This window comes from Hyaena hyaena, unplaced genomic scaffold, assembly GCF_003009895.1.
Source record: "Hyaena hyaena isolate Hyena2069 unplaced genomic scaffold, ASM300989v1 scaffold_189, whole genome shotgun sequence".
NCBI classification, from domain to species: domain Eukaryota; kingdom Metazoa; phylum Chordata; class Mammalia; order Carnivora; family Hyaenidae; genus Hyaena; species Hyaena hyaena.
In genome coordinates this window covers 1,927,041-1,952,980 of record NW_024080821.1, presented here as the reverse complement: position 1 = coordinate 1,952,980, position 25,940 = coordinate 1,927,041, and the positions used below count along the sequence as shown (strand labels likewise).

General features: G+C 47.7%; 1 protein-coding gene across 3 annotated transcripts in view; it reads right to left on the bottom strand.

Moving 5' to 3' along the window:
* MSI2 (musashi RNA binding protein 2) overlaps positions 1 to 25,940 on the bottom strand; it is a 387,255-nt gene that overhangs the window by 230,797 nt on the left and 130,518 nt on the right. For all 3 annotated transcript variants that reach the window (XM_039241135.1, XM_039241136.1, XM_039241137.1), the window contains exon 6: positions 24,971 to 25,063. In XM_039241135.1, coding sequence (XP_039097066.1) covers positions 24,971 to 25,063 — 93 coding nt within the window. The remainder of the gene's footprint in view (positions 1 to 24,970; positions 25,064 to 25,940) is intronic.

The following is a 25,940-nucleotide window of genomic DNA, read 5'->3' as shown; positions in this document are numbered from 1 at the left end:
GCCCCTGGAAGGGTGAGTGCCCTCATTCTAAGCATGGAAACAGGTAACCAATAGTTCCAACCCTAGCTGCACATTAGGGCTTTTAAAAATAGATGCCCAGCCCCCACCCCAGTCCTATCATGTAATCCCCAGAGATGGGTCCATGAATTCGTATTTTTAAAAGCTCTTTAAGTAATTCTGATACACAGTCAAATCTGAAAACCACTGACATATATATAGCAAATACATAATAGATCTACTTTTACATATACATAAAAATATAGCTATATTGGTAACTATCTCTCTCTCTATATATATATATTAAAACATTGTTCAAAATACATTAAGTGCACAGTTTTTCTGATGCAGAGCTCGAAAAACCAAAATAAGGAACTGTGTGCTAAGGAAGCAGATTTGTACTCCTGGAAAGAACTTCCTTAAAACATAAAAACCAGTCAAAGATGGAAGCTTGGTGCCTTGAGAGGCTGCAAGAGATACCTCACCATTTGCCAGAAAAACTGCAGAGATTCCCATATGTACTGAACGGACTGGTCAGACCTAACGACTTTTTGATTCAATATATCAATAATTAAGGACTCCACAATGATACCATAATAAATAACGATGCCCCACTTGGTGTTGGGCACTTTACATATGATGCCTTGCTTAGTCCTTAGCACCACACGATGAGGAAGGTGGTCACGTACCTTTCGCTCATCAGTGGAGAGGAGCTGGGTCCCCATCATGCGCTCTCCCCGCCCCAGGCTGGGTCCCTCCCATCAGCGAAGTCCTCATAACCCTCACCTCACTCACGCCTGTACCGCCAAAGAGAAGAAAACCCGAGCTTCTCTTAATCAGAATCCTGCAAAGCAATCACAGCACCTTTCCTGGATCCCCACCCCTGCCTGGGTTGAGCTGTGGAAGCTGAGACTTCAGAATTCAGGCAGCCTGGGCCCTGGGGGACATTTGGCACTGCTTGCTTGCTTTCCCGCTGGATGGAAAGAGCCAGCTTCCCCTTAATCCCTTCCCCAAACACTTCTCCACCAGGCCAGGTTTAACCAAACCTTCACTCCGGGACGGAACAGCACAGACGTCTATTGAAATAAGGGTTCTGTGGACTCTGAGCCTTTCTCTGCAGAAGTTTTTTTTTTGTTTTGTTTTTAATCAAACGCAGATGTTAAAGGTAATAAGATGAGAAAGGCAGCGTGCACCCCAGGCCTGCGCTCCTCAGCCCCCGCAAGGCCCTTTTGAGGCTGTTCTGAACCTGGTTCTGCTCAGTCTACAGCCCCCGTGAGGGCAGGGACCCTGTCACAGAGCAGTCACCTCGGCATCTGGTATGTCAAAAGGATCTGACAACTATTTACGGAACAAAAGAAATCAATTAAAATAGGCAAGAGATCAAAAACGTGTCTACAATGGGGGAAAACTGGACTCTCAGGGACCTGCCAATGTTAAAACTTCATGATTCAAGTAAAGTCACAAAACACACACTGGACATCTCCGGAGCGCAGGGCACTGTACCCAGGCCGCGGGAGCACACACAAAAGCAGCGGTCCGCAGTCCCCACTGAGCTGGAAGGAAAAGATAAACACAGGTAACAAGCTGAATCTTTATCTTAAAGACCAATGCAGCATTTAAATAACAATGGGAATGCTTTCATAGGCAGGATGTAATTGCCAAATGTATTATGCGAAGGGAAAAAAGTCCCCATTTGTCTTCAGTTACATCCTTTCTAGGACAAAACAGGTATGAGGCTAGGAACAATGATCAAAAATCCACTGAAAATCACAACGGAACATACCCACTTGAAAACATTTTATCTGCCGCCATTTTTGTTTCAAGATGACAGCCTGAAACATAAACTCGACGTCAGGTCTGTCCTGAAACCCTCTCAAGGTATCACCCTTGGTCAAAGTAATGCAAGACTTCACAAATCATCTGGAAACAGACAAGCAGCGTAAAGCATTTAAAAGTCATGGTAAGACAGATGCCTCTTCGATATATATATATTTTTTAATATTTCAAATGAGAAATTTCAGAGGTATGCAAATTTTGGGTACAAAATTTGGAGCACTGAAGCTCAGGGTCACACTTATACCATCTTTCCCTGATAGAAATGTAAATTAGGACAGCTTCCTTGGGCAGGGGCAGTTTGGCAGCAAATAGCGAATTGTAAAATGTATTACGATCTCCTTACTGTAAATTCCTAAAAGTGGAATGGCTGGGTCTACAATATAGTGCACACAAGACAGAAATGCACTCACAAAGGCAATCTAGACAGCACTGGTTAGAAGACCCAATAAAGACAATGATAAAGGGGCATCTGGGTGGCTCAGACAGCCAGTCTGACTGATTGGTTTCAGCTCAGGTCATGATCTCATGGTTTGGAAGTTCGAGCCCCACATCAGGTTCTGCACTGACAGCCCAGAGCTTGCTTGGGATTCTTTCCTCTCTCTCCCTTTCTCTGCTCCTCCCCCACTCTCCGTCTCAAAAATAAATACATCAACATTAAAAAAAAAAAAAAAAGACAATACAGAAAACAACCTAAAATGTCCCTAAGGGTTTGAGTAAACCAATCACAGCAGACGTCAAATATGATCATACGAATACAGTAACACAGAAAGATGGCCGTGCACATCATGGAACTGAAAAAGCAGTCCAGCAGAGAACACATTCTACCTCACGTGCCCACACCACATTTATGCTTGTGCAGACGGACCTCTGGAAAGTTGCACCAATACATTACCATGGGTTATCGCAGGTCAATAAGATATGAAAGAAGTCTTTAGTTCTTTGTTTATTCTTGTGTTTAATTTTTTCTAGCGTGCCTTTTGTTTTTGAACAAAACCATAAGTGTTAAAAATAAGTTTCCTTCTGGGGTTCCCGGTGGCTCAGTCAGTTGAATTTCCAACTTTGGCTCAGGTCATGACCTCAGGATCCATGGGTTTGAGCCCCACATTGGGCTCTGTGCTGTCAGTATGAAGCCCATTTGGGATTCTCTCTTCCTCTCTCTCTTTCTCTCTTAAGAATAAACTTTTAAAAAACTATTTAAAAAATCAGTTTCCTTCATTTACAAATCACCCAATTCTCCGCAAAATGTTGCACTTGCCTCACTACTGATCCCAGCAGCTGATTCCCAACGTTTGTTTTGGAATATTCTAGAACACCTCCTTATGATCCAAAGACAACCCTAGCTCTCCTGTCTTCAGGAGGCTGAGTGGGATTGGATGAGAGGGTAATGCAACTCTGCCGCCCTCGGAAGAGATGCTCACAGGAGCCATCAGTGATTTTCAAACCACCCCAAGTGCTTCCTGAATCTCGCCCCACCTCCTGCAGGGCGGGATCCGGCCAGATGACTAACCCTGCTCCAGGAAGGAACCGGGCCTAGCTAAAGATCAGGAGTTGGGCCTCATTAAACTGCAAAGATCAGGTGTCAGTTCCCAGGTGCAGCTTCAAACACATCCCAGAGGCTCCTTGGGGGGGGCAGCGGGGGCAGCCCCACCCTCTTGGTTCTTAGCCTCTTCACCTCCAAGCACAGGACTCTGCTGCTGACCTTGGAGTCAGGGGGCGCAGACAGAGACCAGAGGCAGCCTAAGAGTGAGGCAGGGCTGGCTGTCTACCACTGTCCCCCATGGGAAGCACTTCCATCCACATGCATGACAGGTAACCTTGGAAACCTCACACCTCCAGAGCCCATCAGGAGACCCAGAACCTGCAGGCGGTGACCCTCCTCTGAGTGATGTGTTAACAGATCCCAAACCTCACACTGTATGGACTCCAGGAAGCCAGGAGGCAGCTCTGCCTTCTCATTTCCAGAGTCATGAAAAGGTTTTCAAAGAATGCTCAGAAGCAGAATTAGAAGAGAAAGGAGAAACTACAAGCCAGAGCCCCAAGGCACATTGAGCTATCTATCATCCCTCAGATAGGAAACGAACGCTCGGAGAAGGTAAGAGACCAGCTCAAGAGCATGAGCCACCGAGTAGAAGAACTTCAAATGTATATCTGACTTTGATCTTCACCTCACAAAGCTACCAGTAGCACCGGAGGGATGGCATTTTTCTCCTCCTGAAATCACTTAGTCCTCATTTTTTGGTCTGAAGAGCTTCACAGAAGACAGCTACCACACATGGCTTTCATTCCGTGGAAAAAGGAGCTTTGAGAACATTCCGGATAGTTCAGGGTTCACGCTGCCCCCGAAGGATCTGCAGGAAGAACTGGCCCTCGACACAACCAGCTGGAACATCACAATGATTGGCCCTGCAGGAGATGTATATAATAAAAATTGAATGCTGCTGCATGAACTTCATACATACTTGTCCTCTTGGTTTATTCATCAGAAATAATTATCTGTGCTTGCTTTCACAAGAGCACATATTTTATAGGGTACATTAAAATTTAATGGATTTTTAATAATATTGTAACTACCACAAGAGAAAAAACTGAAAAAAGCCACACCACATGCCTTTGCTGCATTTTAGTGGTTTGGCTCTGGCGCTGCAGAGAAGGAACGAATCTGGTACAGCAGGGCAGGCAGGAGAGGATGGAGACCGCCGGGTGGGCATGAAAAATTTTACAGTTGATGCCTGGGCACAGGTGACCGGTGCGGAGGGAGGGAAGCTGAAGGACAGAAGATGCCAAGTTAACAAACTACCCTCGATGGTCAATTCTGCTTGATTCGACCTAACCTCAGACAACCTGGATCTAGATTAGACACAAAAGGAAGCTAGTCACGGTCATGCATAAAACAGACACTTCAATCGTGGGAAGTCATGGGTATGTCCCAGCCGACAGAATACAGCTCTAGGGCCGGAACAGATTCAAAATGCCGTTTAGTACAAATTTTACAGAAGAGATGGACAAGGCCCGGAGAAGGTAAATGATACCCAAGATCACAGAAAGGACGGGTAGGTAGGTTTTTAAATTTCTGCACAGAGCTTTTTCTAATACCTTGCACAGGCTGGGTTAAAAGTGTGTACTTATGGGGCGCCTGGGTGGCTCAGTCAGTTGAGTGTCTGGCTTTGGCTCAGGTCATGATCTCACAGTTCGTGGGTTCGAGCCCCGCGTCGGGCTCTGTGCTGACAGCTAGCTCAGAGCCTGGAGCCTGTCTTCGGATTCTGTGTCTCCCTCTCTCTCTGTCCCTCTCCTGCTCACGCTGCCTCTTTTTCTCTCAAAAATAAATAAAACATTAAAAAATAAAAAATAAAAAAAAGTGTATACTCAGAAGCCAACTCCGATGGCAAAGACAGTGTCCTCAAGTCTTCAGTAATCTGATGGATTTCAAGCTCCACGCTGTTGGCCATTTCTGAGAGCCATGACTGTCCATGAGTCACCCAATGGTTTTTACTTTGGTATACGTAGCAAAAGATCACTCTATCTTAATTTTCCAGGGTAAGCTTTCTCTCTCTCTGTCAGACTCAAACCCACACTCTTTAAGAACTGTGTACAGAACAGCGTCCTGTCCAGGGGTGCCTCATGGACGGGTCCTACACAAGTGCCCAGTACGGGTGTCGCCAGCACGGACACCAGTATCTATTTCTGGCTGAGGAAACAAACACGTGATGTCCTGCCGCCAATGATACATCCACAGCCAAGCTGACTCACCCACCGTAAGCCCAAGGCCAAAAATAACACCTTGCCAAAACTACGTTTCCTAATCTTTGACAAAGTAATATCCAAATTAAAACAAGAAAAAGGCTTAAATGTCAAGTGATGATGGTGATTTACCTTGTACTGATTTATACAATGCACCGCCTCTCTGACGGGCAGATTTTTTCCATGACATCAATTCATGCAGCAAGCAGCTTTCATGATGACAATGACCACAGGAGAATGAGCATGGGACTGGAGTGGGCTGGCCCTAGACCAGGAGCTCCCTTTGTCCCTTGGCCTCTCTGTGCTATTGAGCACGTACCCTCATGCCCCTGAGCCTCATTTTCCTCATCAGTGACAACAGAAGAAAGAATGCCTATGTGGCAGGAGCAGTGTAGGCATTATATATTTATATATTAATAAAAGCAATCAGCAAAGTGACTAGTACGCAACCAAGACCCAATTAATGATAGCTGTTAAGAAGAATATGTAGTATCTGCTATCACTAACTTTGACCTTGATTGTTCCTTCAAGCTTTCATATATAGAGCTCTAATAGCAAATGTGTCTGATATTAAACAATATTAAATATTAAGCCACCGTGTAACAGTAAAGCCCAAAATCTGGAACACTGCAGCAGTAACTGCCCAACGGGCCTCCACACACCATTTCACCAACTTGTGATTTTCGTCTGTTCTATTTATTTTGTGAATTGCTTGTTTTAGTAAAAGCATACTGTGCCTCCTTACAGGGAAGAGGAGGAGGAACAGAAGAAGAATGAATGTGGAAGGAGAGGAGAGAGGAAAGCCAACAAGGATCTAGAAGGTTCTATGTGTCCAGGCCTTGTCTCCTACTGCAGCCTCTCCTTTGCATCCATTCACTATCCTGCACATGCACCAAGCCTCCCACATGACCCACGTCCACTCCCCACGTAGACGCACGAGTGGAGACACCAAGTCAGAGCAATCGCACGTCCACGTGCACTCCAACAGAAGGTGAGAAGGACCACCTCGGGGCTGTTAAGGTGAGGACATTAAAAGCGTTGATGTAACTAAAACTCATTAACCTGGAGAGGAAGCCAGCTATAAGCTGCAGCCCCACCGACATCATAAAAAGTAAAGAGGCCTCCGTAATGGAACCAATATTACAGCCACCGATATAAATTATACCTCAGAACAGGGGAGAAGGGGGTGGGATGTAAAAATGGAACAAGTTCAAACTTCTTTTATTGTAATAGTCTCCAGTTGAGCATAATCACCAAAGCTATAGTGCGATACGATTGCCAAAACTAGACAAACATCTGTGAGGTGGATTCATCTCAGAGGGGAGGCCGACAGCTTGTTATCATTAAAGCCGCGCCGCTCGCTCCTGTGCCTGAACCGCAGGCCGCCTTGTTACTGCGTTTGTGGAGGCAATTGTGCCAGATGTTGGCAACTATCTTCAGATAGATGACAGGCACCTGCTGGGGAGGAAATTTAGCTCCTCGTTGGCCTCTCTGATTTGGGGGCAGGGAGGGAGGGAGGGGCAAGAAGAAGTGGCCCTTCCAGACACCCCACGGTGAGGCACTCATCCAAACTGACCAGACGGGGGCCTGCCCACCCTGCTCCCGCTCTCGGCTCTTTGCGCTCGAGACCCCAGAAGGGTCCACAAGGTGCCGCAGGGAAGATGGAGAAATCGAGGTGGCTTCTAATCCAGGCAGAAATACCACACTCTGCACATTCAACTCCCTCAGCAGGTTGCTCTTGGTAACGGTCTCGGAGACTCTTCAAGAGATCCTAAATTTGAAACATGGCTATGGACATTAATCATCATTAAAAGGCAAACAGGCAATTTTCAAACCATGTCATGCTGACTCAGATGGAGACAAAGGCTCTGGAAGGAGGGGGGGTGGAGAGACTGGGGACAAGAGAGATAAATACCACCCATGCCACCATGGACAAATAAAAATCATGAGAGCCCATAATTCATTTTCCGGAGTGCCCTGCGCATCAGCCGCTAGTTATTTGGCAGAAATGATTCACTCCAAAGTCAGCAGGGCCGACCGCGGTCTACCTTGCTGGGGGCTACTCTTGTAGAGGAAACCAACTGCAGACATCCTAGACCCTTGTCAGCCGAGGAAGACTTTGCGGACGGGCTCAGTCCTGGGCTGATGTTCTGCTGCTGAGGTAAAGTCAAATCACGTTGCCTTTGTTCAAATGTTCTAATGCAGCCTCTCAGCTGGCCTTGGGAATCACTTCCGAACACGTGGGGATTCTCCTTCCTCTTGGTCAAAGTTGAACTGGACACCTCATACTTGACTCATTCTTGCTACGGTTGCTGAGGCAAGAACACCAAATACGGACAACGGCCCCCCGCCCGAGAGAGAGGCAGTGGCTGAACCTCAGTGACACAAGGCAGGCCGGCCAGGACCCAGGGTGCCCTGGGGCGACATGACCGAGTTCCCAATGTTACTCCAGAGTTTTAGTTTTCTCATCCGTTAAAGAATCTCCAACCCCCTTTCCATGTCCACATGGCTTAGAGCAAACTAGTTTAGTTGTAGTGGAAGAAATTCAATGGATTGGTCCAGGTAGTTGAAAAATATAACAGGCATGTTAAATCTGAGTTCTCTACATATATTAGTAGCCCAATTTGGACTTACTCTAATATTTAGCCACAAAACAAAATGCAACATGCCTCTCTACCCTGTAATTAAGGTTGTTTCGTGTCCTCAGCCAATAAGGACTTCTTTGCTCTGTTAAAAAAAAAAAAAACAACCACCCATACTTCAAAGTTCCTAGGACAGAAATGACAAATTTCCAGAAAAACACTTACCAGAGAATACAGAAATCAAGGCATCAATTTAATTTCACACTCTACCTGCCTTGGACTAATTTGTGTAAATTACATTTCATACCAAGAACCTCAGCCCACGTGATCACAATGGAGAAATAAGCAGCTTGCATCAAATTGAGTTTTTCAGGTATAAATATATAGCTCTTTTAGTGTGCGAATGTTTAGCTGAAATTTCAAAGCAGGTTTTATATAAAAATTTCCAAGTGTTAATTTCCACAGTTTCACCGACACGTCAATGTCACCGGGTTTTTACAGAGCTAAGGACTGCAAATTAATCCACGTGGATGCAGGTTTTTTTTCTTCTTTTAGAAAAATGATTATAACCAAATTCTCAGCTCATGGACGTTGAGTTAGCAGAGGAAAGGATCTGCACCATGGAGCTGAACGCAAGTTTCCATTTTGACCTTCCACATTCAGGAATGTGGTCAGACAAGCGGTACAAGATGAGCAGGCCTTTGCACACACAGACGGAATCCTCTAGCCTGCGGCTGTTACAGCCACATGGAGCACTGAGCAGCAACGCTTACCACCCAAGGAAAAGCAAGACCCCAGGATCACTTCTTGCCCGTCCACCATAACGGTCCTGGCGTGCCTACCCTCTCTGATTGACCATATATTTGCGGCTACTCACTTTCAAGAACTTTTCTAAATGGACAGGCAGGTGAGCATGAAACCATACCATGTACCTTTCCGATACATGTCTACACCGAAAGGGCCATTCTTCCCAAGGAGCATCCAAATCAGTTTATGACTGACCCTAAACATATCCACAGTCATATGGAATCCTCACTTCCTGTGAGACTCAAGTTAGAGACTGGGAATGTGTACAGCAGGAGACAGCAACTTATGGCCCCACAAGCCAAACCCAGCCCCTTGCTTGTTTGTGTAAATAAAGTTTTATTGGAACACAGCCAACACTCCCTCATTTACAAGTTGTCTGTGGCTGCTTTTGTGCTACAATGGCAGAACTGAGTAGTTGGGACAGAGGCCATATGGCCCACAGATTCTAAAATATTTACTATCTGGCCCTTTACAATTTGTCAACCCCTCTTCTGCATAAGCCTGGTACCAGGATTGAGAATATGAATAAGAATGTGCGTCTATGAGCTCTTGAGACTGGAAGGACTCAACACAGATAAAAATGCCATTTCTTTTTGTTGCCTTAAAAAAAAAAGGAATCTGAAATGAACACACTTGATTTAGAACACTACACAAACTTTCCCTCTGGAGGTTACTAGCTAGGATTTTTGCAGAAAACCGCTAACTTCGGCTATCATTTTGTCCTAGGTGCATCTACAGAGTCATCTTTGTCAATTTCCTTGGGCCGCCAAATCCGTTCACCAGCAGGGCCCAGGTTAAATGCATCTGGGAAGCAATAATGAGACTAGATATAACTGAGACAGCCTGACTAATGTTCTCTGAAGTACTCTAGCACTGAAAAAATCATGTCCACTGCCCCACCCATGGGTCAAACAAACTATCTTGGGTTGTAGTTTCTGGTGGGGTTGAGGGAATAAGATCTCAGAGAGGAACTGTGAACTTGGCAAAGAGAGGAGAGTCTTTAAGATCCCAGGCCATATCCTCGGCAGTTAATATATTTGGGCAAGGAGCCTGCAGACATCTGATTTGAACTCTGTCTCCCTCTCTGCTCTCCAGCTGATGACAAAGTCAAACTCACTATTTCAAGGTCTACTGATGTGAGCATTCTCCCATTTGTTTCTTTCCAAAGTGGGCCCAGTTAGGGGTGCTGTATCCGGGGTAAGACACACCATGGGCTCCTCCCTCCTCCTCTGGGCCAACTCTGATGGAACCCGGCATGTCTGTCGAGCACTTTTCCCAGGTCAACACTCAGGTTGGTGTCGAAGCAAAAGAAGACATGACCCACCTTCAAAGGTCACTGTCAGGGAATAGGCAAGATGGCAGGTGTTGGGCGTGGGAGACACAGAGGAGATCAGTGACAGCTAGCCGCATCCCTGCAGGCTCCTGGCCTCCCCTCACTGCACTGCGCTTCTCTTTACCGGCATCCCTACTCTTTGCCTCTGTTCTCCTCATGGGCACGGACCCTGCCTCGCTGATCTCCACGAACCCAGCACAGTGTGGAATACCCAGCAGGCACTCCAGATGGGGGTTACTGAATATCTGGGTGGCCAGACAGGCATCACCACCTCCAGTGGACAAGCAAGGACAACCTCAGGACTCTTCAGTAACAGCCGATAGAGACCACTTTCCTCCCCTTCCAGCTGGTTCCAAGGTCCCCAGCCCGCCCTGGCTCTGCATTCTTAGCGCCCCTGAAGGTACTGTTCAGCCATCCACAACCCGGCCCCACACCACAATGGTCTCCCTGAGCATAGCCCAGCTACCATGAAGAGACTAAGAGGAATGAGCATAAAGCACCCCTCACAAGGCCACAACCAAAAAGTGAGAAGCCCTTCAAGGGAGTGGCATTCAATTATATACAACAAGACATGCCCTTGTCAAGAAGGGATGTTACACATAGACAGCGCTAGAAAAATCCCAGTCCATGAGAAGGCAGAAATTTCTATCAAACAGGCCTTTTGAAATAACTTGCAAGTGAATTACGGCGGCTACTTCCTATGGGAGGGGAAATTATTTTAGGCGGCTTTCCAGTCCCATGTGCTCCTTTAATCTGAGTCATATGCAAGAAATATTTATTGAGGGTGGAAGTCTCCCCATAGGTGTGTTTTAAGTGCAGGCGGCACTGGAGTGCTCCAGTGAGCTCCATAAAGCTGCCTTAAAAGAACATTTTTAATGCGCTGTCTCATTTGCTTTAAACTGATTTCTCACTGCAAACAAACAAACCCCCTACAAATATCTGCTTCCTGCATCGCCGGCCTCTGCTGCCAGGCATGCTCCGAGGGCTTGGGGACGCCACCATTAAGATGGTGGTTTTCAATAGAAACTTGGCATTTATCATAGTGAGAGCATTATCTTCTCAACAGAAGCTGACAATTTGTCCTATTCCTCCCTTGAGAGAATCCAGTAAGATCGCATTTGCTTCCCCGGCATGCTGTTTCTCCTACAACAACATCTCTTTGCCTGGAAAGAAAATATTGTGACTCCTTGCCATATTCACTTCATTAGCATAAGAGGAAAAAAAGCCAAATCCTCCCATTGGCCTCCCCCAACAGTAGCTCCAGCTGGGCTAAATCTAGCAGGATCTTCGATGCAGGACTTCTTTGGTTTAGGATTTGTCACAGAACTGATGGTCGCAGAGGCATGGGGCAGAGGCTGGGAGGGGCCAGATACAAGTTCCCTAGAAGCTCAAACCCAGGGGAGGCCTGGGTGGCTCCGTGGGGCAAGCATCCAACTCTTGATTTTGGCTCAGGTCATGGTCTCAATAGTTCATGAGTTCGAGCCCCGCGTTGGGCTCTGTGCTGACGGTGAGAAGCCTGCTTGGGATTCTCTCTCTCTTTCTGTTTCTCTCTCTCAAAATAAATAATCTTAAAAAAAATAAAATAAAAGAAATTCAAAAACATCCACTGGGCACATAAGAAGGGTATCATACAAATTACTGTAGGAAATTTATAGGAGGGGGATAAATCTGGTGGAAGTCAGCAGTTTGGGACTTCAGACACACAGGGTGTGTGTGTGTGTGTGTGTGTGTGTGCGCACGCGCGTGTGGAGGGGAGGGATGAATGCAGGGAGGAGACATTATTAATGAACACCCAGGTGACAGACACTGGGCAAACTTGTCTCTTCTTAGTCTCACAGCGCCCCTGGAAATAAAACTGTATGCCCACTTCACAGACAGGAAATGAGGCAAACAGAGCAAAATCACTTAGCCCAAGGTCGCAACGCTAACAGCCAATGGTGGCATCCAGAATCCAGCTTGGGTCTACCTGAGTCCAAAGTCCAGAATCATTCAACTCCATCCCATGACCCAGACAATTTCCAAATGCCTGGCAATATATGCCAATGGCATCCCTCTGTTCTTTCGAGAGGGGATAAAAGATACCCAAAAACGAGTCCTCTCTGTCCACAGCCAGATTTCCCAACATCAGAGATGTTTGTCCTTTGGCTTAATGCTGATGAAGTTGTTTTTACTGCCCAGCCTGGATGATCACAAAACAACGAGTCAGGGAAGAAACTGCCCAGCACTCACCTAGCGTCCCCACCCCAGGAAGATCCATACACCTAAGAGCCAAGACGAATTCCACCACAGACCCAATTTGATACCTCACATCGGCGGCTCCACTGCTCTTCTAAGACCAAAGATAGAAGGAAGAGCAGCGGAGACGATGAGACATGAAAAGATACCTCCCATTCTTACCCATCTCTCTTCCATCCCTTTCCCAGGGCAGCTGGGGGTCTACCCTCTAACCAAGACCCACCTAAGAACTACCTGTTCTGTGAAAGGCTGTGTTGGCCAGGTCCACCCTGCCAGGAAAGTCCCTTCAGTTCTAGGAAACTTTTACTACAGGGTAGAAATGGCTCGTTTATGGGTGCCTGGCTGGCTCAGTCAATACAGCACGTGACTCTTGATCTTGAGGTTGTGCATTCGAGCCCCAGGTTGGATGGAGAGATTACTTAAAAATAAAATACTTTAAGGGATGCCTGACTGGTTGGCTCAGTCAGTGGAGTATAGGACTCTTGATCTTGGGGTTGTAGGTTTGGGCCCCATGTTAAGTGCAGAGATTGCTTAAAAATAAAATCTTTTAAAAAAATAAATAAATAAAATCTTAGAAAGTAAATAAATAAATAGCTCCTTTATCCCGGGTTCAGGGGAATAAAGGGCTCCACCTAAAAAATTGTTCCCGATAACGGAACATATTCCCTTAAAGCCTCATTTTTAAAAAGAAAACCTGTAATTCTACCATTTGAAACTCCTTCTCCCATGAGAGGCACAGCTCTGCCCTCTGATACAGAGGACCCATTCATTCTGCCACTGTTTGCTGAGCACCAACTACCCCCAGGCACTGGGCCAGTCCTGGGGCCACATGGTGAGTCAACAGACCCAGCTCTACCTTGGCGCGATGAACCATGTACTCGGGGCTAAGAGGGTACACGTGTTTGACTCTTGATAAACCTCGGTTCTCATTATGGGTTCACTCAGTTCTTGGTTTCTTTTCCTTATGAGACAATTTGTCATTATTTTTTATTTACTTGTTTGCTCTTGGCTGGTCCTCCCCAAACCCATCCTAAAACTTAAGTGACATGTGAGCAGGGGACCTTGTCTGTTTCGTTCACGGGTGCACCCTTGGCTCCTAGCTCAGTGCCTGCAATTCGGAAGATAATCAAGATCTGGTGAATGAATCAATGAACAGAGAATGATGCACGAGGCTCCAGACAAGACGCTTTCTGGATCTAATGAGGAAGGATGGCTATTTCCATGCACTAAGTGGTCCCACAACATGGCACTTTTAAAGATCGAAGTCTTGTTTGTTTTTATACAGTTTTTTTCCCCTCCTCTTTACATTGAGTTTATTAACATCTTTCTATCCCTTAATAATCACGATAAATTCAAAGCCAGCAAACCAAGCTTATTAGAATCACATGTAAAGGAAAAGGAAAGAAAACTTAAATGAGGACATGAAAAGCTCTCTCAAGAGGCTAAATAAACTTGATAAACAGATTAGCAGATCAACATATATAAATATATTTTTAACAAACATCAGCTGAATGATATTGGGACAATTTCCAGACAGTATCTCCTACCCCCACCACAAGGCTTTAATTATTGAAACTGGTTTAAAGAGTTCATCAGCACGGTCCAACCAGAATTCTCCTGGCCCAAATCACTTCAACGTTTTCCATCAAGGCCAGGATAACTCGAAGTCAATTCCACAAACCGGAAGCATCAGGGTAGCTGGACCAAACTGGAGATGCACGCGGTAGAAAAATGACAAGACATTGAAATCTCCATCTTTAGGCGGAGAGGACCCAGGAAAGACCCCTCAATTTGTGTTACCCACAAAGAGGCGGGACAAACTGAGTGGTTGGTTCCCCCAGAGGAAAGATGGAAGAGCCTGTGGAGTAAGTGAGGGTGTGTGTGCACACAGATGCACACAAGTCGGGGCTATTGTGGGGACGGAACAGGAGAGACAATTCCAGAGGCTGAATCTGGGTCTCAGAGGATAAAACTTACAGCAGCCAGGGACACCTGGGTAGCTCCATCGATGAAGCACCCAACTTCGGCTCAGGTCATGATCTCACGGTTCGTGAGTTCGAGCCCCACATCGGGCTTTGCACTCTCAGTGCAAAGGCTGCTTTGGATCCTCTGTCTCCCTCTCCTTGCCCCTCCCCAACTTGTGTCCATGTTCTCTCTTTTTCTCCCTGTCTCTCAAAAATAAATAAACATCAAAAAAAAAAGTGGAACACATCTTTAAAAAAAAACAAAACATAACAGCAGCTACTATTTCTAACATTTATTAAACACTTAGTCTGTTTCTGGCAGAATGCTAAGAACTTAGAATACAGGTATTAGTGCGTTTAAGCATGACAAGCCTATGGGGGTAAGTCCTATCCTGATTTCTATTCTACATGTAAAGAAACTGAGGAAGAAAGAAATTAAGTGACCTGTCCAAAGCTACAGAGCTATTAAATGGGTGACTTGAATTTTATATCAGACAGTCTGAGTATAAAAATTCATGCCCTTATTACCAGGCAAAAAGCTAAACAAGGGGGTCGGCAAACTATGGCCGAGGGCCAAACCCAGCAGCCTTCTGGTTTTTGTAAATAAAGTTTTATTGGAACACAGCCACAGCCATTTGTTTTCATACTGTCTATGGCTGCTGTCATTCACGCTACAGTGGCAGAGCTGAATGGCTGTGAGAGACCATCTGGGCCACAAAAGTGAAAATAGTTATTATCTGGCCCTTCACAGAAAAAGTATGCCAACCCCTATGCTGAACAGACATAATTCTCAGTGTTTCTACCCCAGTATTCCTAATGGTCAAGTAAATTAGGGGACAGCCCAAATGACTGGGGACAGAGGCTAACGCAGCCAGCAGCTATCTTGAAATGTCGCCAAGTCTCACGGTTTTTCAAAAACAATTATGCAAATTTTGCAGTCTGTGCCATAATATTTCTTCTAATATAAAATGTTTAAAGCAAAACAACCATGAAGTCCTAGCTGCCTGGAAGGTGTACCACAGCAATCCTACGGCACTGCAGGCTGCTGGTCGTGGGGTCCCTGTATGCCTGAGGGAGGCGGCCCCAGCATGAGCGGCTCGGGTGGAACAGCAAACCCAAGTGGAACAGCAAACCTAGGACCTCTGCACCCTGGGCCTATTGCAATCCAGCTGAGGCCTCCTGAGCAGGTCATTCACACACACACACACACATACACCCTTTCGTAACTTTAAAATGGAGGTAATCGTCCTACCTCACGGGCTGTTTGGACAGAGAAATCAAAAGACACTTGAAAGCTGCCAAGAAACAGGAATCTTGGAATCTGAGCACAGCCAACTTGGCTGGAATGAAGAGCTATGACACCAGGAGATCCTCCTTTTTTGCTACTAAAACACATATGTCAATAAGGAAATATGGGCAGGGGCGCCTGGTGGCTTGGGCAGTTAAGGGTCCAACTTCAGTTCAGGTCATGATCTCGTGGTTTGTGGGTTCAAGCCCTGGGTCGGGCTCTGTGCTGATGGCTCACAGCTGGAACCCGCTTCAGATTCTGTGTCTCCCTCTCTCTCTGCCCCTCGCCCACTCACACTCTGTCCCTCTCTCTCAAAAAGAAACATACGTTAAAAAGAAACTTTTTTTAAAGTAAAAGACCCTGAGCAACCCCAACAACCAAAAATCTCTAATTTATAGCTAATCTGATGGCACAAATTGCATCTTTTACTACAGACCACCTGAAAACTGACTTCCTGTAGACAAACCACTCTGCTGGGTTTTTTAATCGAACGGATGCCTTATTTTGCTCTTTAACTACCGAGAGCTCACTTTTTGCTACACGAGGCAGAATCTTTTACTTTCAAGAGATGCAGAAATAATCCCCAAGTGGGAGCCCAGTGGGTCCTAACCTCCAAGTCAGTGGGAAGCGGTCCCTTGTGCCACGGCTGTGGGCCTGTAGGTCGGTCCTGCCTTCCACAAGCCAACTGGCTGTTCAACAACTTGCAAGTTCTGTGCTGGCTCCTGCCCGCAGTGGCTGAGTGAAATCAGGAAGGCAGACTGTGAAAGGGTCTGAAGTAAGTGTTCTGGAACACACAGGAAGGAATATTTAAATCTGCCTGCAAGTGGTCAAAGAAGGCTTCAGCCCTTTAAGAGTTTCAGGACAAGCTGTCTCCACTTCTCCCTCCTCTCCTTTATTCAGGGCCACCAACTCATCCTAAGTTCCCGGAAACTCCTGTCCTAGGCAAACCAGGACAGCTGGTCACCCTGCTCTTATCCAGCCCTGCTCTGCGCCCTACAATCAGGAACCGGTCAATAACATTCATTGTTTGCCTGCAGCGTGTTGTCTTCTATGGGCCTCCCGCCTCCTACCCCCCACTTGCAACAAGTAATCACCAACCCTTCCCAGTAACCGCCCCTCCATCCAGATTCTTCCGTCCTGGAAACGTTCCCCATCACACAAACGCCCCGCGAAGAAGAAAGAAAGAACCGTCGCCCAGGCTGCGGAAGGTATGTGGGCTCCTGGCGAAACAAATCCCACTTTGCCAGGAACTCTACTTCAGGAGGACAACACCAAGTGGAGAAAAATGGAGAGGGAGATAGACAAATTCAATCTATCGAATCTATTTATTTTATGCAAAGTTTTCCTGGTGCTTATTAATGCCAGCTTTCCCTCTACCATTTAATCTCTGCTTCCATTTCATTCTTGGAGGCCTGTGATTATTCTAATTCAGCATTTGGATGACTTCATTTCCGCTCAAGTACACCCAGGTCAACTTGGATAGAAAAGAAAGAGGAGGAGAAGAAAAATAATCAGCTAAAAGCTATTAAATATCAGCCGTGTGCCTCATGATTGGTTTTAAAGGCAGTGGTGAGGTTAGCAACAGTCAGAAACTCAACCCTTCTGCCTCTTCCTGCATATTAACAGTTTTCTGGGGCTCTCACTCCTATGGCTTCGGATGTAAATAAAGTACCGATTGGCAGCCCGCTTTGAGCTAATTCACAAATACCAAGTCTGAATATACAGAGCTGTAAAAATTTAGAGGGTGGTAACTTGACAGATCCGGCCATTCTACAGAGAGACTAATTCTCAAAGGACAAAAGAAGTGGGGGGAGAAGGAGAAGAAAAAGAAAGAAAAGAAAAGCATACGCGACCCATGTAATGGGGTATCCAATTGACGGGGTGGGGGGTGGGCAGGAATCTCCATATCAATGTTCACTCCACCAGACAATGGAATGCGGTTTCTATGCCAAGTCTAAATGAACTGAGCTTTCTCTCCCATAAGAACCACTCCTTGCACCCACTGGCACAAGCTTGAACCATGATTTCTCAGACACTTGCGGTTCCCACTGAAGTGCGTCCAGGGGGAGAAAGGCTTTCTTTCTCATGCTAACAACTCTATTGTAAGTGACGTCTTCAGAGCCTGCCAGGGGTGGGGGGCTCCAGGGAAGGTGAGCCTGTGGAGGTACTCAATCCCCCTTCCCCTTCCACCCTCCCGGGCTTATTAACCCCTTCCTGCCCAGGGCCTCCCCTGGCCCTGGCCTCCCTCTTCTGGGCCCCCTAGAAAAATTAAATAAAAGCTGAATCATGCTGGGAAGCACAGTTAAACAACCAAGCTAGAAAGTTCAGGCCTGTTCCTCTACCTAACTCTGCATACGAACCAGGGAATTTGATTAGCATAATCTCAAAGTTGTCCCAGCTTGCTACCCAGAAGGCATCCTGTTTTTCTATCTGTATATTTTAAAACACTGTTAACAGAGCAATAATAATGTCTGTCTGATGCATTTGCCCAACAGCAGCTGGCTATATTTTATACACTAAAAAGGAAGTGTGAAGTTTTCCTAGAAGCCTACTATTTCAGGAGCCTCTTTTTTTAAGAGAAAGAAAAGGAGGGAGGGAGGGAGGAAGGAAAGAAGGAAGGAAGGAAGGAAGGAAGGAAGGAAGGAAGGAAGGGAGGGAGGGAGGGAGGGAGGGAGGGAGGGAGGAAGGAAGGGAGGAAAGAAGAAGGGAGGGAAGGAAGGAGAAAAGAATTTAGAAGTCAGATCGTGAGGTTGGAGTGCTCAATCAATTTCTAACTCAACTCCTTCCCCTAGCTACAGCAGAAATCCATCCAGGGAGGACGAAGCTCAGGGGGGAAAACACAGAGTTGCTCGTGCGGTAGCCCAACGATCACATTACTCTTACTCGTGGGTACTGCCTGTTTGCGTGCAGACACCTGGCCTAGGAAGGCCGAGGCAGGCAGATGAAGGCGGTGCTCCTGTTTGCTCACTTGGACTTTTTGCACTCAGCAGCTCTGCCAGGGGTCAGAGGGCAAATAAAGTCCCCTCCCCCGTATGACACACTTCCGAAGGGAGAGACTGACACAAACCAGACAGAGAATTAATAAAACATGAGGACAGTGTTGGCCTTGTTCTGGGTTATTACAGGAAGAGAACTTAACACAGAAGTAGCCTTCAGCATGGCCGGCCAGGGAGGGGAGAGCAAATGGGGCCCTTTCTGGTCCCCTCCACAGGCGTAATTCAAGAAGGTCTGAGGAACATGAGGGCTCTCCAGAGCAAGGATGAGCAGACAGGCGAGGCTTGGACACGCCGGCCCCTTTCCCGTCAGTCCACCTGGACAAGCCACTTCGGAAAATAAACGCCTCCTGGGAGCTTTGGTGCCCACAAAGGACAGACGGGCACTTTTGGTTTCCAGGCCTGGTCTGAGAGAACCACCCACCGAGCGGAGCTCCGTTTATCTACAACACACATTTGGAAGCGATAAAACATTACCTCAGAATCACAGTCCACCGTCAGGAATAGGGTAAAGTTGCTTATTTATTTTCTCACAAATCTCTTGCCTTTCAAATTTCAAAGGCTTTATAATATTTTTGTGCTAGATCTTAACTCACCTTGCACATACTGTATCAAAAGGACTATCTGAGCAGCAGCCGTGAACATCCGACCTGCACGTACATAAAACCCGGAGCTAGAAAATAATAGGTGTCAAAGCCTTCCTTAGAGCGCACTCTCCGACCATCCCGCACACGAGCGGGACAAATGGAAAGATCTCACCATATTAAAAAGCCAGCTCATTCTTGTTTTCAATTTTTTTTTTCCTCCAAAAGCTTTCAAGCGCCATTCCCGGTTCACTCTTAAAGGCCCACACACAACCCCGATCCAAGAAAAGGACATCAAAGGGCCCTTTCCACCTCACTTCCACGGGGCTCCCCTCAGAAGGGCCCTAAAGAGCTCTAAGTCTCCTTGAAGCCCCAGCTTGCCATCCACCACCACAAGGGGCTGGCCCAGGAAGGGGTTAAAGCCCTCCTGTCATACCGCAAACTCGGGCACTGGCCCAGAAGGGACATGGGAACCGGGGCCTCTGAGTGATAAAGGCCGGATTGTAGCAGCCCACTGAATTGGAAATGACTTGTAGGCCTAATGAAACAGAACTTTGGCAGTAAAACAGAATGAAAGGAACCAGACAATAAAAGGCTGGAACAAAGGGTGCAGAGTCGCTTCGGCTTAGCAAAATAAGCTCACTTTGTTGGTGGGGAAAGCCAAAGCCGATTAGGATAAACCAACGACTGAGCGTAAGTCTTCCAAACTAATTACACAGTTCACCATGTGAAGTATAATTGGAAGCCTCCAGATGCGGGCTGCTTGGCTTTCACAGGAGTTACATAAAGTGAGAATTACCTAGTGAGCCCGGCACCGAGCAGCCCTATCATCGAGGTGAGCAGCTGAAAGGTGCAGATCTGCTCCATCCGGGACGAAGCCGAGAATTCATTAAGTTTAAAGGCCTCTTTTTGATCTCCAAAATCCTATAAGTGAGAATTTAAGAAACCGGTACTTGAAGGAGGGGCCGAAAGGGGAGAAGGAGGAAGCCCGCGCACTCGGGGCTTCTTTGATCCCAGTGCTTTTTAATTACCACGCCGGGCTCTTCCGGACAGACGGCTATGCAGGGAGAATGGCGGCAAACCCTGCGATCGACCGTCTTGGTCTCTACGTGCCTAGCGAGAGCACCGTTCAGGTGCCACTTTCCGGAATGGTCTGTGTACATCATTCCTGTACCTATGAAATCGTGAGCACAGATAACGTCCACCAGGAAACCTGAAGCAGTGAAATAAATTACTACACATCAACCTTCTTGACAAATGGACAGAACCCGCTCCCTCCGAGAACAGGCTGCTTGGTGGTGAAGCAGGAGAGGGGGGCTTATAAACAGCAAAGAAGAGGCTGGACTGGGCTCTCCCCAGCAAGGGCTATGTGATCTCGGACAACTCCCTGACCTTCCTCAACACCAGACTGGCATCTGTGTGATAGATATTCCACTTCTCTTGCTTGGATAGCCTTGAGAATCAAATTTTAAAAGGCATCAAACAGCTCAGCACAAAGCACACATCCCCCGAAGTCAGAAACATCAACTGGTAGTAAAAGAATCTCTGTAGTGAAATCTGAACTTCACAAATTCTGAGTCTTCGTTTAATTTAGATCAAGCACATGTAAAAAGGAGTTGGAAATACTCTACGGATCCCCAGATCTTACTCATAGCATGAAGATTCCGGTTTATAAATAGCAGCTTTTTCCAAATAGAGAATCCCTTCACTGTTCCTGCATCTTGAAGTCCAGAAATTAGCTCTACCACAGTTATGACTGTTTCACTGATTCTAGCTCGCCTGGTACTATTGATAATACAGATGCCTTAGATAGATATCGGTCTATCCATATACCCACCTACATATGTTTCTTTAAACGCACTTTCTAGAGTATTAAATTTTCAAGCGTGAAACCAACCTTAGGAATAACCTAGTTCAGGAGTTGGCAAATTATGGCCCACAAGAACAATGCGGCCCACCACCTATATTTATAAATAAAGTTTTATTGGAACACAGCCACATCCAATTATGGATTGACTATGGCCACATTCTCCACACGAAAGCAGAAGTAAATGTTTATGACAGAGACTTTATGTTCTGCAAAAGCCAAAAATATCTACTATCTGACCCTTCACAACTTTTCCAACTCCTTCCCTGAGATTAGAAACTGAGGCCAGGAAAGAAATGGCCTGTTAAGGTGTCACAGTGGGCTCACTGCAGAGTCAGACCCAGCATCAGGATGTGGATTGGTTCTACCTTACCTTTCTCTAATGACAGCATCAGAATCGCCACCCAGGGGGTGAGGATGGCCGTCCAAGGTAGCAGAATCCACATGCCAATGGCCGCCCTTCATAATCCCATCTTTAAAATAAAAACAAGTAATGACATCCATAACCAGGGTGGTGGGGGTCAATTTCTGGGAGGAAGGTGGGAGAAAAGCACAAACGGGCTTACAAACCTCCAATTTGAGTTATTTAAAGCTCTCGGTGTGTCATTCTGCACCCACTCTACTTACAGTAATGACATATTTAAACTCCCTTAGCTCAGCCCCATGATAGCAGTCTCACCCACCTTGATTGCCACCTGAAATAAACAGTTGAAGCAGCTGCCACCTCAGGCACGATGGGAAGGGCGAGGGGAGTGAGGAATGACAGCGCGGGAAACCTAAAACGCGGGTGGCAAACCCTGAACGGAGGCCCAGAAGGATGGAAAGTTCTGGACATGGAAGAAGAGGACGTAGGCTGCTATCCTGCCTTACCTGGGTGACCTTTTTTGAGACCCAACCTCCCTGATCCTTATTGTTCACCTTCATCAAAGGGCTGGACGACACCAAAATCCACCATGCGGGTAAACTGAGGCGACGATGTCCTATTCCCAGCACTGTCTCGGGCCCACAGAAGGGCATGGTCTTTTCCCTTCCTTTGCATCCTCCCCACCCTAAGTCCATCCTGCGGATAGATCCGAGGTTGGATCAGGGCCCAGAGTTCAGGTTCTGCTATCAGACAGGCCTGGAGGGGAGGTCTGCATCCCGTGCTACCTTTCAGGGGTGACTCTGAGTCACAGACTCAGTCCCATCGAGACTCCACTTAACCACCTACAGTATGGGCCATACCCTCCCCCCCACCCCCCACCGGCCTCCCAGAGAAGAATTCAATAAGATAATATAAGCCAATGGCCTGACCCAGCACCCACCACAGTACGTACTCACTCAAACTACACCTTGAGGTTAACCAACTAAAAACAGCCCCAAACCACTTTACAATCAGGAATGTGCACACGTGTGAATGTGCACATTTTACACAAGCGTGTGTGTTCTGTTTTCTTCACCCAGAATATAAACTATGGAGGGGTGGAGTCACTCTGTCAATTTGCTGCTGGATTTCCTTCCCACCTTAAGGCCCAGCGGCAGGGGCCTCCTGTCTTTGGATCACTCTGGAAACAAATGAATTACACCAGAATCCTGAGAGATGGTGGGTCCTGCCCCCGCAGCCACAAACCCAACACCAGCCACCAGCCAGAGGAGGCATGAGCCCTTCTGAAGACAGACCCAGATAATACACAGAGCGCGTGCAGGAAACAAGCTACTAAAACAGGAGGGTGGACAGCGTTACCATTTTGCTACATTCAAACGGCTCCTTAGTCCTTTAATGAGACACCTGATAAGTTTACACAGCCTGCTGGACTCTACAAACGTCACCGCTAAAATGAACTGAGCAGATCCAGACGCAGCGCGGGCCTCGCCAGGGAAGATGGTCTGCGAACACCTCCCTGACGACGGACAACTGGTCGCTGCCACGGGCCCGGCCCAAGCTCACAGAGCCTCCCACCGCTGGCATACTGGTCCCAACTGGTAAGTGTTAATGAAAAAAAAGACAGACGAGAATGAGGGAAAGAGAGAGAGAAGCTGGAGGCAGGAATGTGCAGAGGTGTGGCAGGGACCGGCCTGTCTGGGAGACTCTCACAGCCCACCTGGGCAGCAGCGACTTCCCCGACACCCACAGGCAGGCCCATGAGGTTCCAACGCAGGATATGGTTCCAAAATGAAAGCCCGCATCACGTCTGCAAACACTACCCCTGGCCTTGTGCTAGCGGCAGAACTGGAGCCAAGGGGCTCCCTCTCCAGAGCCTTCCATTACACAAGCTGGACCTGTCGCATTTAATTGCTTCCAGCCTCTCTCCAGAGGCAGGGTGGGGCTGGGCGAGGCACAAATCCCACCCGCCCCCCACCCCTCCAGGCGCTTTTAAATAAGTCTTGAAGAGAAGTGCAGGGTCACCAACACACTCAGCTATTCTCTGAAACCGGCCAGAACGAATCAGCCCGCACCGGGCAGCGCAAGCCAGTGCCACAGGGAAGGCGCCTTTCGTAAGCGACCTAGAAGGGCAGTTAGGAGCCATCCTGAAGGCAGGTTCCGGCCCTCGGAGGCTGCTTTCTCTTTGTTGCGTGTCTCCCATCCATGCAGAAATGGATTATTACCAAAGACAGGAAAATCTGCGTTTTGAGGCTAAACAGCAGTCACCGCCCTCCTCCCTCCTCCCAGACGAGAGCTCACAACAGGACACACCTGGGGACGGGGTCACAGCGGCCCATCGTCGCCTTGGGCAAACAAATAAAAGCAGAGAACCTTCGGACCAGTTGGTGGGCAGCAGTGCCTTGTACCACCCAGGGCAAGCACAACAGCCAACACGGGGGAACTGAGTGACAACGCTTAGGACAGGCGCGGTTCCTTCTCGGGACGCAGCCCTCTGGGAACGCAGGCCTGTGCAGGCCGCCCCACACCCGGGCTCCCAGGGCCACGTCCACAACTACTCAAAGGTAAGGGACGCAGACGGCCATCCCAGCCACTGCCAGCCTCCTGGGACACAGCAGCCAGAGGAGGGGTGTCACAAAAAGCCAACAGGGCCAATCTCCCCACAGGCCACCATGTTGGAGCCCTGGGACAACGCAGCCATCAGAGGAACGTTACCAAGGCACCAGTTCCCCCACCAACCAAAAAGAGGCTGAATTAGGCACATCACCCCTGGTTACATATCCTGTCTGTCTGACTGTCTGACTCTCTGTATAACCCGCACACTCTCACCCTCTGTTTCCTGACTGATTGGGAGCACTGTGTGTTGCTCCCAGCCTGCGCCAGCAGCAGAACCCAGGGGATAATTTTCCTTCTGTGTCACATACATTCTGACAGGTACAGTCCCAGCATCTTTCCCGAGTCTCCATGGGCATCTGACAGGGGAAGGTTCAGCCACAAAAGGCCCCAGGGAGCTTCCTCTCTTCATGCATCTTCCAGAAAGACACAGAAGGAAGCCTAGCCATCGACTCACAGGCCTCCAGCAGCCTCTGTGGGAGCTCCTGTCCTGTGAGTCGCAGCCCCGTGTCCCTCCCCAGCCGCTGCCACCACCAGCTCCCAGCCCAGGCCCCACGTGGTCAACAAATGGCAGCGAAATCACACTGAAAGGCCGCTCTGTCTGCTCCTGCAGGCACGTGGGCCACCGTGCCGACCACCAGCCAGACCCTTCCATGTTGGCTCCCGACAGATTTCACTTAAAGCTTCACAACCAAGTTCAAGGACAAGGTTCTTGAGGATGCAGCTGTGGCCAAGGGAGGGGCCACAGCAGCAAGCCCCGCGCACCACTTACCTTGCCAAACTGCTCAAAGTACTGTTTTACGTCTTCCACCACCGTGTTCGCAGATAATCCACCTACAAATATTTTCTTTGTTCTTGTGACCATCTGCAAGAAAGGACAGGAGGAGGGCATGGGTTAACCAGGTTATCTGAAGCAATGCTCGCGGAGATGCTGGAATAAGCCACTCTCCACGTTTCTCCAGGAAGGCAATTCTAGATAAATTCGAGCTGTGCAGGGCAGGCCCTTTAGACACCTGAGAGTGCTGGAGACAGGCACTCTGGATACCTCGGGCCTTCAGGCCACAATCGATAAGCTTGAATCACACACAGACACCAAGTAGACTTGGGAACCTCTGCGGCCACGACACACAGCTTCGCTCTGATTTCCAGCACAAAGAGGAAAGAAAGTGGCACATTCAAAGCTATTTTAAACCTGCGACATGTGAACAGAATTATGTGCATCAAAACCTGCCACCCAGAAAGTACCATAAGACTCACACGTCCTTCAAATGTATGGGCAGGCTGTCTACACGGAGCCATCCCGGGTGCTGGCTTATGTCTGCCAACAAGATGGAGGCTGACCTCCCACTCAAGGGTCACTCTCCAAGCGTGACCCTCCCTCTCATTCCCCTCTCGATCCCTCCATGATTCACCCTGAGTCACCCTACACTCACTCAAGCCCAGCTAATCCCCAGGTATCCAACCCTTTGTCCACGCAAATCCTTCTCCCTGGAATGCTTCTCCACGCCTAAATCTCCAATGTCAAGTTGTAACCATCCCCCAAGACCCAAGACCTTCTCCAAAGCACAAGCTACCTATATAGCCACCACATCCAGAAGCTGTCCTCATCTCTTCTGAAACCCGGCACCCACTTCTTCCCACCGAGAGCAGAAGTCATTGATGATCTTAACCTTTTTGCTTTCTCCCCCAGACCGTGAATTGCTGATTCCTCTCAGACCCCCTCCATAATGCCAAGTCCAGGG